This window comes from Spea bombifrons, chromosome 6 (assembly GCF_027358695.1).
Source record: "Spea bombifrons isolate aSpeBom1 chromosome 6, aSpeBom1.2.pri, whole genome shotgun sequence".
In the NCBI taxonomy this organism is placed as follows: Eukaryota; Metazoa; Chordata; class Amphibia; order Anura; family Pelobatidae; genus Spea; species Spea bombifrons.
The window spans coordinates 19,694,609-19,708,978 of record NC_071092.1 but is presented as its reverse complement, the minus strand read 5'-3'; the positions used below and the strand labels follow the sequence as shown (position 1 = coordinate 19,708,978).

Below are 14,370 nucleotides of genomic sequence, written 5' to 3'. Positions count from 1 at the left end.
TGGAAGATTGGTCTGATGAGTCTCGATTCCAGCTGTGACATTCAGATGACAGCGTCAGACTTTGGCGTGAACAACATGAAACCATGGATCCATCCTGCCTTGTATCAAGAGACTACTTCTTGCAAGATAATACACCAGGTCACAAAGCTCACATCATCTCAAACTGAATTCTTGAACAGGACAATGAGTTCGTTGTACTCCAGTGGCCTCCACAGTCACCAGATCTCAATCCAATAGAGCATCTTTGGGATGTGGTGGAAAGGGAGATTTGCTTCATGGATGTGCAGCCAACAAATCTGCAGCAAAACCTCTGATGAATGGTTCCACTACCATGGAAAGTATGCCACAAATAATGAAGGCAGTTCTGAAGGCAAAAGGGGGCCCAACCCGGTACTAGCAAGGTGTACCTAATTAAGTTGCCAGTGAGTATATATATATATATCCGATTTGCCCTCCAACAAGCAAAAAAATCTGTTGTGAAAGTGACTATCGATATTTGTTCTAATGTGATCGTATTTGACTTACTGGAAATTGTTACACACCCGTTGTAGTTATGATCTTCACTAGGATTTTGTTTTTCTTAGTAAGGAGCATTGTGTATTTACACAAGATCACCACCCATTTAATGTATATTTAGTGCCCCTATACATGAAAAAATGCTTTTTCAGTCATTCCTATGAATTAACGAAGTATACAAGTTTCATTAAAAATTAAAATTTTTATAAATCCGAATGCACAAGTCTATTAGATATATTCATATTGTCATAAGCGTGTTTTTATCTTGCTTTCTGCAAGGGGCAGTTGTCACTTTTTTGGTCACTCTAAAAATACACTTAAAGGTTTGAAAAAATACCACAACATAAATACTGATATTTCACACTATTTATTTTGACAATTATATTGAATGATGCATGCAAAACATGCAGGAACTGTTTCAGCAGTGCTGGATCTTTCTTGGTTCTACTGCCTCAAGATATGGACTGCACTCAACATAGCAAAAGTTGTGCTCCTTAGTGACCATACCTAACGAAAAACAAAAAACAAGATTAGGATTATAGTGTCAAACATGCACCACTAGCCACCAGAGGTTTAAGGTAAAAAAACAAATGCCTAGCATAACCGCAATTAGAATTAAGGACACACAATCTTGCCTTTACTTTTAGGTAACAAAATCCAGGAACTATTTAAGCATACATTAGCTGGTAAGTACACAGTCATTTTAATCTAATAACAACAACAACTTAGTTATTTAAATTATTTTTTGGATAGTTTGTGTTTGTGTAGGGGTAGCTGCTAGAAAAGTGGTGTGTAGAGAGGATGAGCGAGGGATCATCAAGGGTATCATCTTTGGCTGGATATTTATTTGAACCATCATTGTATTTTGGAAAACATGCACCTTGTAGCTACTCTTCTACAATAAAAAATGCTCAATAAAGCTTTGCAGGATCTTTGTTATACAAGCAGGATGCGCATGTCTAATCTTACAGATTAATCTTCAGATCGGTTTTTGTTCAGCCTTCTTATAAATCAAATTTAAAACGAAAAAATGCTCTGAGGCTGTGGCAGCATTGTGCTAGTAAGGAATCCTCTGACTTGGGAAAATGTGGGGATATTCTGAACTGGCATATAACTGTTGCAAAAATCCTAAACAACTTAATGAGTATGTTCTGATTTGCATCATGCGATTTCCAAAGGGAAAACAAAAAACGATGAACACATAGCCTGTGCAAAAAAGTCCTAAGCAATACAGAACTGTTTTTCAAAAAGGCATAGAAAATTATTACAGCTGCAAAATGTCTACACAACAAGCAAATGCCCCTTACTTTTTTAAGGTGCGTGCTGGTGCATTACTTTATGTACTATAGACTGCAAGATTTGTATACATTATAATAAAACATTGTTTTTAGTTTATGTTGTAGGCTTTCCAGTGTGAACATTTATATTGTTTCCATTAGTATGTCTTTTTGGATAGTGCTTGACATCTCACTCCCTCCCAGTAAGCTTGTACATAGGAGCTTTTATATGGTGAGCTTTGATTGATTGAGAGCGCATATTTGTTCTTCCTTCTCTGAGTAAAAATAAAACTGAAAACTTAATATTGTGTACATTCAGATGTGTCATATTGGAAAGCCCATAAAGCTCTGGAGGCTCTTCATACAACACGCCTAAAGACTGAAAAGAAACCTTGCTAGAGGACGAGTTAGCACAACTGGAGGCTAACCCCTCCCCCCAGATGCATTACTAAGCGCATCAATAACATATGGGAAATACACTAACAGACTTGAGACAGCGTAAACAATTATTTTATGCTGAAGGAAATCAGACAGATGCTAGGAAACTTACTGATCTTGAGCAATACACCAACTGACAAGCATTTTCCAAAAAATAAAACAGAAAAAGGACAGAGCAGTGTGATACAAGAACCCAACTACTTTTGATGCTGTGTTCATACTTTCTATACTTCAATATATAGATGACTAACTCATTTTATATACTTTCCTATCTTAGGTTTAGTGTATTGAGCATTTTTTGTACGCAGAGAGAAGCACTTAACATAACTCAAATCAACCAATGAAAAGGAGAGAGCAGAGAGCGAGATATCTATATGTGTGCAGCAAGTATATTGTTTGTGTAAGGATTCTATCTAAACTTGTGTTTGAAATGTGTAAGTAAAGCCTTATAAGATAGAAATGTTCTAAAAAAGTGCCCCTTACTACTTCCACTATAATACCCTACCTCCAAACCTTAAGTCAGTAGTATTGAAAATACATAATACAGGGTAATATGTAAAGCATGGACGTAGCCCTCTGTAACATAAAATATGTATGGGGGTATGATTAATCAGCAGATAAGTGGCTAAACAAATTGGGTCACTGTTTAGCTGTGGCAACTCCAGTATAGAAGAAAACATAAAAATAAAAATCTATGTATGTCTATTTTAAAAAGGACCTACTTCTCATCAAATAAAAAGGGGAATCATGCTTTAAACAAATATCAGGTTTTAGGTCTAGGCTCAAAGCTATGGCAATTTAAGAAAATTTGACACATACTTCTGAAACTCCCATTCTCGATTATCCAACGGACAAACCTGCCGAGTCTTCAACCAGCGCGAAATGCAGTGGAAGTGAAATGCATGCTATTAAAAAAAAGGGAGAAGAAGTTTCATTAACATATGATTTGCACATGTGAAAAAGGATCCGAAATATAATTCAAGTCATGAGTCCAAATCAAAACTTAGAAATAAAAATGCAAAATGGCACTTGTTCACAGGTATGGAGGGTTTCTTAAGAGCAGAATTTAGTTATTAAACAGTAGTACTAAAGAAAGCGACATAGTGAAGTAATGTGTACATATAGCGTTTGTGTATACACATACACACACACACACACACACACGTGGCCAACAGTTTTGAGAATGACATTAATTTTCACAAAGTCTGCTGCCTCAGTTTTGATATACTCCATGTTATAAAGAGTGATCAGTTGAATTGCAATCAAGCAAAGTCCCTCTTTGCCATGAAAATGATCTTAATCCCAAAAAATAAATTCCACTGCACTTCAGCCCTGCCCCAAAAGGACCAGCTGAGCATTTGAAGGAGGATAGAGTTGGTAAAAGTCGGACAGCCCAGGAAGAGTTCCAGAGGGTTGGTGCTGCGCGAGAGAAGTCCTGTAGGTGGGCATGGGAGGAGGTGATAAGTGAAGATCCGAGGAGCAGGTCATTGTTGGATCTTAGAGGGCGGGGTGGAGTATATTTGCTAATGAGGGAGGATAGGTAGGGGGGAGTGGTGTTAGCGAGAGCTTTGTAGGATAGAGCGAGTAACTTGAATTTAATTCTGCTATGGATGGGGAGCCAGTGGAGGGACTCGCAGAGAGGTGCGGCAGATGCAGTGTGTCGGGTGAGATAGATAAGTCTGGCAGAGGCATTGAGGACAGACTGGGGGGGAGGGAGAATAGTCGGGAGAGAGGGAGGCCACTAAGTAGGTAATTACAGTAGTCTGGACGGGAGATTACAAGGGAGTGGATTAGCGGTGCTGGCAGTCAGGAATGGACGGATTTTGGAAATGTTGCGCAGTTGGTTGTGGCAGGATTTAGAGTGATTTGACGTGAGGGATAAAAGATAAGTTTGAGTCAAGATTCGCTCCAAGGCAGCGGACATGTGGTGAAGGAGAGACAGTGGTACCGTCGACCGTGATGGAAAGGTCAGAAAGGGGAATAGAGTTAGAGGGAGGGATTAGAAGCAGCTCACTCTTAAACATACTTATTTGGAGGTGGTGAGAGGCCATCCAGGAAGAGATACCAAATAGGCATCTGCTGATCTGAGAGAACAGATGCAGAGAGATTGGGGGTGGAGAAATAGATTTGTGTGTGAGAGGTAGAGGGGTTGATCGCGGAAGGAGGAGGAAAACTGAGACCATGCGCTGGAATGTTGTTGCGGATGGATTGTGTTTTTGTTTGGAAATAGCCCGCAAGATCCTAGGCGCTAAAGGCAGATGAGGGAGGTGGTGTGGGTGAGGAGAGAGCAGAAGGTGGAGAAAAGTTGTTTGGGGTTGGAGGAAAGAGAAGAAATGAGGGAAGAAGAGTATGCTTGTTTAGCTAGCTGAAGGGCAGATGTGTAAGTGTGGGGGATGAACTTGTAGTGGATGTAGTCAGCTTCAGAGCGGGATTTCCTCCAGACACGCTCAGTAGTGTGTGAGCATTTTTGTAAATAGCGCGTCTGTCTTGAGTGCCAGGGCTGAAGCTGATGACGTGGAGCTTTGCGAAGTTGAGGGGGGGCAAGTGTGTCAAGTGCAGTTGATAGAGTGTTATTGTAGTTTGCTGTGGCAAGGTCAGGGCAGGTTATCGTAGAAGTCTGGAAAATGCCAAGTTGAACATCGCGCAGATTTCTACAGGTACGGAGGTGTGAAGGAGGGGAGGCAGGTTTGGGTGTTAGTGTGAGATTGTAGGTGAGGAGGTGGTGATCAGAAATGGGGAAGGGGCGACAGGTAAACTCTGATATGGAGCAGAGATTACAAAATACAAGGTCTACACAGTGTCCATCACAGTGAGTAGGGGTTAGAGAAGATTGTAGGAGACCAAATGAGGTTGTGAGAGAAAGAAGTTTAGTGGCAGCAGGGGAGGGTGGGTTATTGACGGGGATATTGAAATTGCCGAGGATTATGGTTGGGATGTTTGGAAAGAGAAAGCAGGACAGCCTGGTGGCAAAGTTGTCCAGGAACTGAGGTAGGTCCACGAGGGCGATATATGACTGCCGCTCAGAGAGAGAGGTGAAAACAGGCGTATGGAGTGAACATCAGGGGAGGAGAATGACAGAGAGGGGAGGCAGGTGTTGATAGGAACAGGAGGGGGAGAGCAGGATTCCAACACCTCCCCCAGGTGTCTCTCCTGGCCTAGGAGTGTGGCTAAAGTGGAGGCTGCCATATGCAACAGCAGCAATGGAAGCAGTGTCAGAGGAGGAAAGCCAGGTTTAAGTAATAGCTAGGAGGTTGAAAGTTTGTAACAAACAGGTCGTGCACGGATGTGAGTTTGTTACAGACTGAGCGAGCAGCCCATAGGGCACAGGAAAATAATGGGGAGTGGTTTAATGGTAGTGAGAAACTTGGCAGTGTGGGACCTGTGATGTTTTCTGTGGAAAGGTGAGCAAGAAAGTATGACACTCTGCTACAATGTAAAGTAGTGAGTGTATAGCCTGTATAACAGTATAAATTTGAAATCAACACAGCCATTAATGTCTAAACTTCGGCAACAAAAGTGAGTACACCCCTACGTGGAAATGTCCAAATTGGCCCAAATAGTCAATATTTTGTGTGGCCATCATTATTTTCCAGCACTGCCTTAGCCCTCTTGGGCATCTCACCAGAGATTCAGAGGTTGCCACTGGAGTCCTCTTCCATTCCTCCATGACGACATCACGGAGCTGGTGGCCGTTAGAGACCTTGCCGAGGTGCCATGTTGAACTTTCAGTGACCATTATGAGAGAGTGCGAGAGCAATAATTTAACACACCTGCTCCCCATTCACACCTGAGACCTCGTAACACTAACGAGTCACATGACACCAGGCAGGCGAAATGGCTAATTGGGCCCAATTTGGACATTTCCACTTAAGGGTGTCCTTACTCTTGTTGCCAAGGTTTAGACATTAATGGCTGTGTGTTTGAGGGGACAGCAAATGTACACTGTTATACAGGCTGTACACTCACTACTTCACATTGTAGCAGAGTGTCATTTCAACATCTCAGGTTGTTTCCTTCCTACGATCAACCAGTGCACCTTTCAGAGGAAGTTAGTCAGAACCTCCGTTCATTGCTCCCCCACATGGAAGCCTGGAATGGTCGAGCAATATTTGGAGATCAACCATATTTTATTCAGATGCGAGCCTGATTGGTTAGACAGCAGTTTCCTCTACGACGGCATTTGGTCTCCAGAAGAAAGATTACTACACATCAATTGCCTGGAACTGATGGCGGGCTCGTTCGCCATCAGGAGGTTGGCCAAAGTTCAAAGGAATTTTTGTCTTTTAAAAACGGACAATGTTTCGGCAGCTCAATACATCAACCGCTTAGGAGGGACTCATTCAGAACTTCTTACGGAATTAACGAAACAAATTTATATATTTAACTGTGACCATGAGGTACATATGTGTTTGTGCCAAAGCCCCTTCTAGTAGTTATTGCCAAAAAACTATTTTGGTTTAATCTGACCATAGAACCCAAACCCATTTTAAGTTCCAGTAGCATCTGGAAAACTGAAGACAGTTGCGTTTTCAGATAAAAGTAGAAGCTTTTTGTTCTTGAAACTTTTCCAAACAGTGGCGCAGAAGACATCTGTTTGTAGTTTTGGGGTCTTTCTGAAATCTGTCATAAGCGTTACCCAATACTTATCCCTCTGTGAAGCAGGAAATCATAGTTGAGCAATTTCCTGTGATTAGGCACAAAGTTGTATGGAGAATGAAAAGGAGGGGCGGGAAAAAAAAAATCAAATCAATGGTAAGATACCTCAAATAGTTTTCCCCATATGAATTAATACAGGTGCCAATACTTGCATGCAATTATTTTAGTATCCATGAATAGTTTTGCATTTTGATCTTTTCAACAAAAGGTGTTTATTTTTTTTGACTTTTTTTACACAACCTTCTTTGCGCATATTTTCCACGGTTACCAATATCAGCTACCTACCTATGCTGAGAGTTCCGTTTAATTGTGAAAAGACTGATATTAAATATTAAAACAAATTGATAAAATACATCGAAGGTATGAATACAAAAAAACCCTCCAAAAGAGAATTAAAAACAAACAAGTGTTAAACACAGAAAACCACACCTAAGTAAAACAACCCTTGCGACTCTCCAGGTGTTAGAGCCTTGCAAAAATAAGAGAATTCAAAGTCTTTTGTCCTCAATTGGCATTCTTATAGGAATAACTTTCCTTTGTCTCTAATAGCGCATCCATCTGGTGTCACATGGCAAGGGAGTGTGTAATCCCATGTCCAAAAATCACCTCATATGTAAAAGGTCAGTTATATAACCCATTCTTACTGCCCAAGCCCAGTTTAACACCCTCTTGTTGTTTCCTATCATTCTGGAGGGCATACTGTCACCATACAGAACATCTTTGTTACGATTAATTGATATTTGACAGGAATAATAAAAGTCAGTGCTTCTATATAATAAGGTAAAAATAATTACAGAACAGCACAAAAATAAAAGTTAAAACATGTGGCAATCTCACTAAGTCCAGTGGCAAAATTATGTTACAAGAAATTCAAAGTCAAATTCTCTGGTTCCCGTTCTCATAGAATTGTCTCAAGAAGAAAAAAAAATTTCTGACACTGACTTCACGGTGGGGTTTGAATATTAATATTAAATGGCCTAATCAAAAGTTGTATTGTCTAGTATGGTATTCATGCATTTGTGCCTTGTTATCTCTTCCTACTTCCCAAATGTAGGCATTTTGCATAAAAGATGGTGTTATTGCTTCAACAGGAAATAAAAAGGATTCTTAATATATAATTACTTGTCATACAAGGCTCCCGCTTCAATCTCCAATGTAGAGGACAAGTAGTATAGCGGGCGCCTTTCAGCCTTAAATGTACAATATCCAGCAACAAAAGGGATAGTCTTGTCCCGGATGCAACAAGAGTACTGAAGACGAAGGTGGTCCTGAATTTAGAGTTCCTCGATCTGAACGAAGACACTTGTTTGGCTGTAATACAGGTCACAGTCTACCTTTAGGATCATTCATGGGCCTCTTACAGATAAACTCCAGCTACCATAAGCATTGTAGTGTATATCACTGCCAAGAGGCCATATTGAATGTATGTGGTGTTCCTTTTCCAAATGCAAGTTAAAATACAATAATTTTATCAATTGCATAATATTATATATATATTTCGGGGACAACAGGAGGATACATCTAGGGGATCTCTGGAAGTGACTACAGCTCTTAGTGAACCCGTTACAGCATTTCAGTCAGAAGACTGACTGAAACTAAAATCGAAATTTCCCGTCAAAATTAACACTGCTCAACATCGAAGCATTACAGCAAACACCATTTGGGGGAAGAAAGCGATTTAAAGTCATGATGTACCAGGCATGTCAGTTGTCATCAAGGGGTTAAAATTAGTTGATCTGAAACATTTAAATGTGAAAAATAAGCAGAGACAGAAAAAAGCGGGAAGAATTTTTTTTCTAACAGTACCGTTTCATACACATGCTATTTCATCCTCCAGCATAAAATAGAGTGTTTTCTACCATACCATGTTGACTTGTGTTATCTGATAACTTGACCTCCTTTTGTAGGTATAAGCATCTGGGTTTTCAGTGTCAGGAAAACCGCTGCCATTGAAATTTTTGGAAAGCCAGTGCTGGAGCTGACTGGCAATAAGCATGAAATGCAGCTGTGTGCTCACTGTGGGTGCTGCCCTAGCCTTGACCCAAGTCACTCTCTCCTCACTGAGGAGTGCTGAAAACATGATAACCTGGCTCTTTCCAAAAGGCAGAATTACCAGAGACCACTTTGCCTCCCTCTGGATTGTGGCTCTGACAAGGACAGCATTACATTACATTATATTTATAAAGTGCCGGCTGACTCAGCAGTGCTGTTACATTCATTGGATTAATTTATAAACATATACAATAACAAACTGGTGCAAAGGAGAAGAGGGCCCTGAAAAATGTATCTAGCTGCAGTGTTGAGGATGGATTGAAGCAGTGAAAGGCAGGAGAGGGGGAGACCGGTTAAGTAGGGAGTTGCAATAATCCAGGCGGGATATCACAAGGGAGTGGATTAGTAACTTGGTGGTGTCTTGCGTGAGGAAATGGCAGATTCGTGAGATGTTTTTCAGGCGGAGGTGGCAGGATTTGGTGAGGGACTGGATGTGAGGGATGAAGGAGAGCGCAGAGTCGAGTGTGACACCAAGGCAGCGAACCTGGTCTGTTGGTTGGATAGTGGAGTTGTCAACAGTAATAGAGATGCCAGGAAAAGTGGACAGAGCAGATGGCGGGATTACCATGAGTTCGGTTTTAGAGATGTTGAGCTTTAGGTAACGCCATCCATGATGCAATTCCTGATTGAGGAGAGTGAGGGGGAGTTAGGGGGAAAGGTCAGGAGCAGAAATATGGAGTAGGGTGTCATCTGCACATAGGTGGTACTGGAAACCAAAAGGAAGAAATGTTTTCCGAGGGAAGAAGTGTAGATGGAGAATAGCAGAGGCCCAAGAACTGAGCAGTGTGTAAGTAGTGGAGCTTCCCATCATGTTTAGCGTTGCATTCATTTCTGCATGTTTGTGGTGGGAGTAGAGTCTAAGCTGCGCACTCTGGCAAGGGCCTTTGAGAGACTTGTCTGAGCATGCAGTCTGAATCACAAATGCACAGCCTGACAGACGCATGAACAAGCGGGTGAGATAGGATCAGTCCATTTCGATGCTAATGCTCTACCAACATCAATGAAGTAGAAAGGACTTTTTTGCAACTTGCCAGAAGAGGACATTGAACACTTATGAATCTCTTTTGGACATTGATAAACATATCTATGAGATTTACCTTTTTGTGCATTATGTATTTGATGTTTATTCTGGACCAATTGAGATTTTACTACAGTCTAGATTACAGATATGCAAGAATATTTTGAGTACTTAAATTTGATCATGTGCTCCGATTCATTACAATATATCCCTACAATCATGCCCATTTAGTTAGATTTATTTCCTCTTATTTGAAACCAGGTATTCTTTGTAGGCATTATGAACCTCTCTTGTTGGGACATACTGAAATATTTTGGTCTGGGCATTCTACCGATTTTCAAGGACATAAGTAAGCAATTCCTATGGTGTATATAAGAGCAAATAAATTAGCAATTCATATAGTGGATTATAAGATTGCTTGCACAGGCTCTGGAAGCTGTGGTATAGGTTAAGTGCATTTCTCACTAGAGTATACAACTCTGTAATCTACATTTGAGTGTTACTTCCCAAATGCCCTAACCACTTACTGTATTCGCCAAAGTTTTGTCACTATGTTGTCAAGTATGAGTTCTCAAAAAGGAAAAGCTAGGTACAACTTACATTACATACTCCCCATGCTACAGTACATTCCTCTGACGTAGCTGAAGCCTGGTTTGCTTGACATTCTATGCCTGCGAAATACAGAAGGTAGAAAAGGTTGCATTAAGAACGTATATTTAGTAGAATACGACAGAGTAAAGGCGGATTGTAAAGTCAGTCATTCAGGAAAATACCAGTACCCTTAATTCATGTGGCAGCCCAACAATAGGTTAATCTGCTGATCCTACTGCAGATAACATGCAATTCTTACAATGAAAAGTCCTCTTCAAATCCAGTAATTACTCCGCCTCATCTACCTAGGGGTGTTGTGTAACCATAGACCAAAAATATACTGCCAAACAATTAAACAGGCTGCCATTAAGGACCCTGCTCCCAGAAAAGCTCAGTGTTCTGGTGGGAATCGCCTATAGATCACAGGAACGTATTAAAGAAAATCACTACACTGCTACAAGGCAATCACCTTATACCAGGCATGTCCAAACTTTTTTCGAAGAGTGCCAGATTTGATGAAGTGAACATGTGCGAGGGCCGACCATTTTGCCTGACATTTTCTGAACCATTAATATTAAATGCAAATTAACTATTTTATGCAAAGTTTATTGAAAACGGCATACCACATCTATCCCTTTCTCACTATCTCCCCTCCCTACCCCCTTCTCACAATCTCCCCTCTCCCTCCCTACCCCCTTCTCACAATCTCCCCTCTTCCTCCCTACACCTCCTTCTCAGAATCTCCCCTCTTCCTCCCTACCCCTCCTTCTCACAATCTCCCCTCTTCCTCCCTACCCCCCTTCTCACAATTTCCCCTCTCCCTCCCTACCCTTCTCACGATCAACCCTCTCCCTCCCTACCCCCCTTCTAACGATCTACCCTCTCCCTCCCTACCCCCTTCTCACGATCTACCCTCTCCCTCCCTCCTCACCCCCCCTTCTCACGATCTACCCACTCCCTCCCTACTCCCCTTTGTAGGTCACTTACCGTCAACTCCTGTGTTGGGAGCGTGAGGCGTTTGTCTCGGGTGCCGGCGCTTCACTGCTGAGTGCCGGCATATGATGTCATATGCCGGCGCTCAGCGTGAAGCGCCGGCACCCGAGACAAACACCTCCTCACGCTTCCAACACTGCACTCTGCGCAGCGCAGAGGCAGGCGGCGGCGGCGAGCAGAGGAGTCCTGGATTTCTGTCAGTCAGGGGGGCCCAAGAGGTGCCGAGCGGTCGTTTTGAGCAACCGCTCGGCACCCCTTGGGCCCCACTGACTGGCAGAACTCCAGGGCCCGGTCGCAGTCGTGACCCCGGTAGTTACGCCACTGCCTACAATTTCTTCATCAGATGCCTTTGTGGCTGTGTGTGCCGGCACAGGGAGAAGGAAAGCCCAAATCTAGCGACGTACGAGATCGCAAGATTTGGGCTTTCCTTCTCCCTGCGCCGGCACACACAGTCACAAGGGCATCTGATGAAGAAATTGTGTAGGAGAGGGCAGGGGCGTACCTAGAGTATTTGGCACCTGGGGCGGATCCTGTATGTGGCACCCCCCCCACACACTTTAAAACTACCTGGCCGAAACTGAATATGACCCCCCCACACACCCCATAAAAAAAATCTAACACTTTTATTTAAAGTAAGTAACACACCAATTAAATAACAATAATATATATAATTATTGTTAACAGCAATCACATTCCTATCATGCCCAGGCATAACCAGATTCCAGGAGGCACTCGCAGACTTGGCATGATAGGAGTATGATTGCCCTATCTACCCCTTCTCGCTCTCTTCTGCCCTATCTACCCCTTCTCCCTATCTACCCCTCCTATCTACCCTCTCCCTCTTTGAAGTTCACTTACCTTTCAGGAGTCCTGCGGTGGGGGTGCAAGGCCTCTGTCTCCCAGCCCTGCCACTGTATGGAACAGTATAGAGTGATGGGAGTTATGATGTACTTTAGAGAATAATTATATAATGAAAAATACATTGGAAATGGTACAGCATAACACCCATCACTCACACACTTACCAATCCACACACACATACCAATCCACACACACACACACCTACACCAATCCACTCTCACTGTATGCTTTCCTACCTTTCCTCTTTTCTCGTTACAGCTCCTTTTCCTGCTCTTCGCTCCTCTTCTTCTTCAGTTCTTCTGTCTTCTTCGAGGGCACGGGGTTCAGAGGGCACGGAGAGCGGTGGGCGCGGCTTCAGTGTTGCGCGCCGGGATCTGACAACAAACCCCGGCGCACAACAGCTGCTGCCACGCGGATCGCAAGGGAGCGGTATCGGAGGTCTTTAACAGACCTCCGGATCCCTTGAGTGATTTTAAGCCGGTTCAAGGATCTCCCTTGAACCCGGCTTAAAATCACTCAAGGGAGCCGGAGGTCTGTTAACGACATCCGATACCGCTCCCTTGCGATGGTGCAACTTTCTCCGCGTTAGAGTATGTAGTAACCCAGGAGTCGCAGATGGCATCAAAACGCATGTATTTCATTGTGTAGTTTAGCTGCAATCTTATCCAAGGTAATGAGGTTCCAGATATTGGACTGAAGCGCCCCTAAGGTGGTGGTTGTGTGTGTGTGGGGGTACACCCTCCCAACATCTAACAGCTGCACATATCCTACGAATAAGCTTCTGATTTGGTACGATCAGTTTCGGTGCGGTGACATCCAACAATAGCAAAGCCGCTTCTGGTGAGGGTTTCACAGCTGTCCCCAGAGCCCTACAGATCTGCCTAAAGAATTCCTCCCCTACGGGAAAGACAAATCTACAATACCACCAAGCATGCAGGTAGGAACCGCTCATCCCACAGCCCAGGAAGCAGCGATCACCTGCACCCATGACCACATAGGTCGTCCTCACCGCGGAAAGATACCAGTGTGCCATGACTTTATAGGCTCTTTGATCAATGTATTGGTGGTTTTTGTATGTTTACAGTTGCCTTGCACCACTCTGCGTCTGAAACTTCTTTGTAATTCTTCATTCCTGCATTTCAGGGGACCACCGTGTTTAAGTGTTAATAAGAGTGTAGAGCAAAGAAAGAGTGCCTTGCCCTTATACGAGCCAGGAAAAGCCTTTCGAAGACTGTCAGTGCAGAAAGACCCCCCCCCCGATCAACTGCGAGTGTACAAAGTGCCTGATTTGTAAGAAGTGGAAGAGTTCTGTATGGGGGTATTTTCTTGATCTCCTGTAGACATTAGAACTGTACCAGTGCACCCAACCATCCCAGGGCAGCTTCAATCCATCTAAACTTATTCACTGCCCTTCCCTCAGAGAATAACTGATTACAGATCAGAGGAGTTGGTTGGGATACCTTTCCCATTAGTTGTAGGCTGCTTCTCATTCTTCTGCACAAGGAGTAAGAGGATTTCATGGTTGATAGGATGGTGGTTCCAGGTAGTCTCAGAAGTTCCATCCAGGGGACTAATTGTAATAGTTGCATCTCACACCATCAACGCTCAATATCTACCCACGGTAATGTGCCGTTGGGGAAAGACCAGGCTTCCAACTGCGATAATCTAGTTGCGAGGTAGCACAGGTAAAAAAGGTTCAGCACTTCCAGGCCTCTCCGCTCTTTAGCTACATTGTTTCTCTATTAATTCTCGCTCTTTGATCTCCCCATATGAACGGGAATAGGCAAGTTTTAAAGTTCAATGGTTCAATAAGGTTTATGTTCAGGGCTTCACATTTAGAGTTATTGATTTTGTAGCCTGAAATCTGGGAAAAATCATGGAGCATGTAGTATAGATTCGGGAGAGAAATCAAGGGTCTCGTCAGCATAAGCAGGATATCGCCGGCAAAGAGTCCCAGTTTATATTGCT

General features: G+C 42.9%; 1 protein-coding gene across 1 annotated transcript in view; it reads right to left on the bottom strand.

The window, feature by feature from the left end:
- Window positions 1-698: 698 nt before the first annotated feature.
- Window positions 699-14,370, bottom strand: part of RBX1 (ring-box 1) — a 29,853-nt gene continuing 16,181 nt past the window's right edge. Inside the window, exons 3-5 of the mRNA XM_053469109.1 lie at window positions 10,558-10,628; window positions 3,051-3,136; window positions 699-1,023 (exon numbers count right to left, since the gene is read on the bottom strand). Of these exons, the coding sequence (XP_053325084.1) occupies window positions 1,011-1,023; window positions 3,051-3,136; window positions 10,558-10,628 (170 nt within the window). The 3' untranslated portion in view covers window positions 699-1,010. The remainder of the gene's footprint in view (window positions 1,024-3,050; window positions 3,137-10,557; window positions 10,629-14,370) is intronic.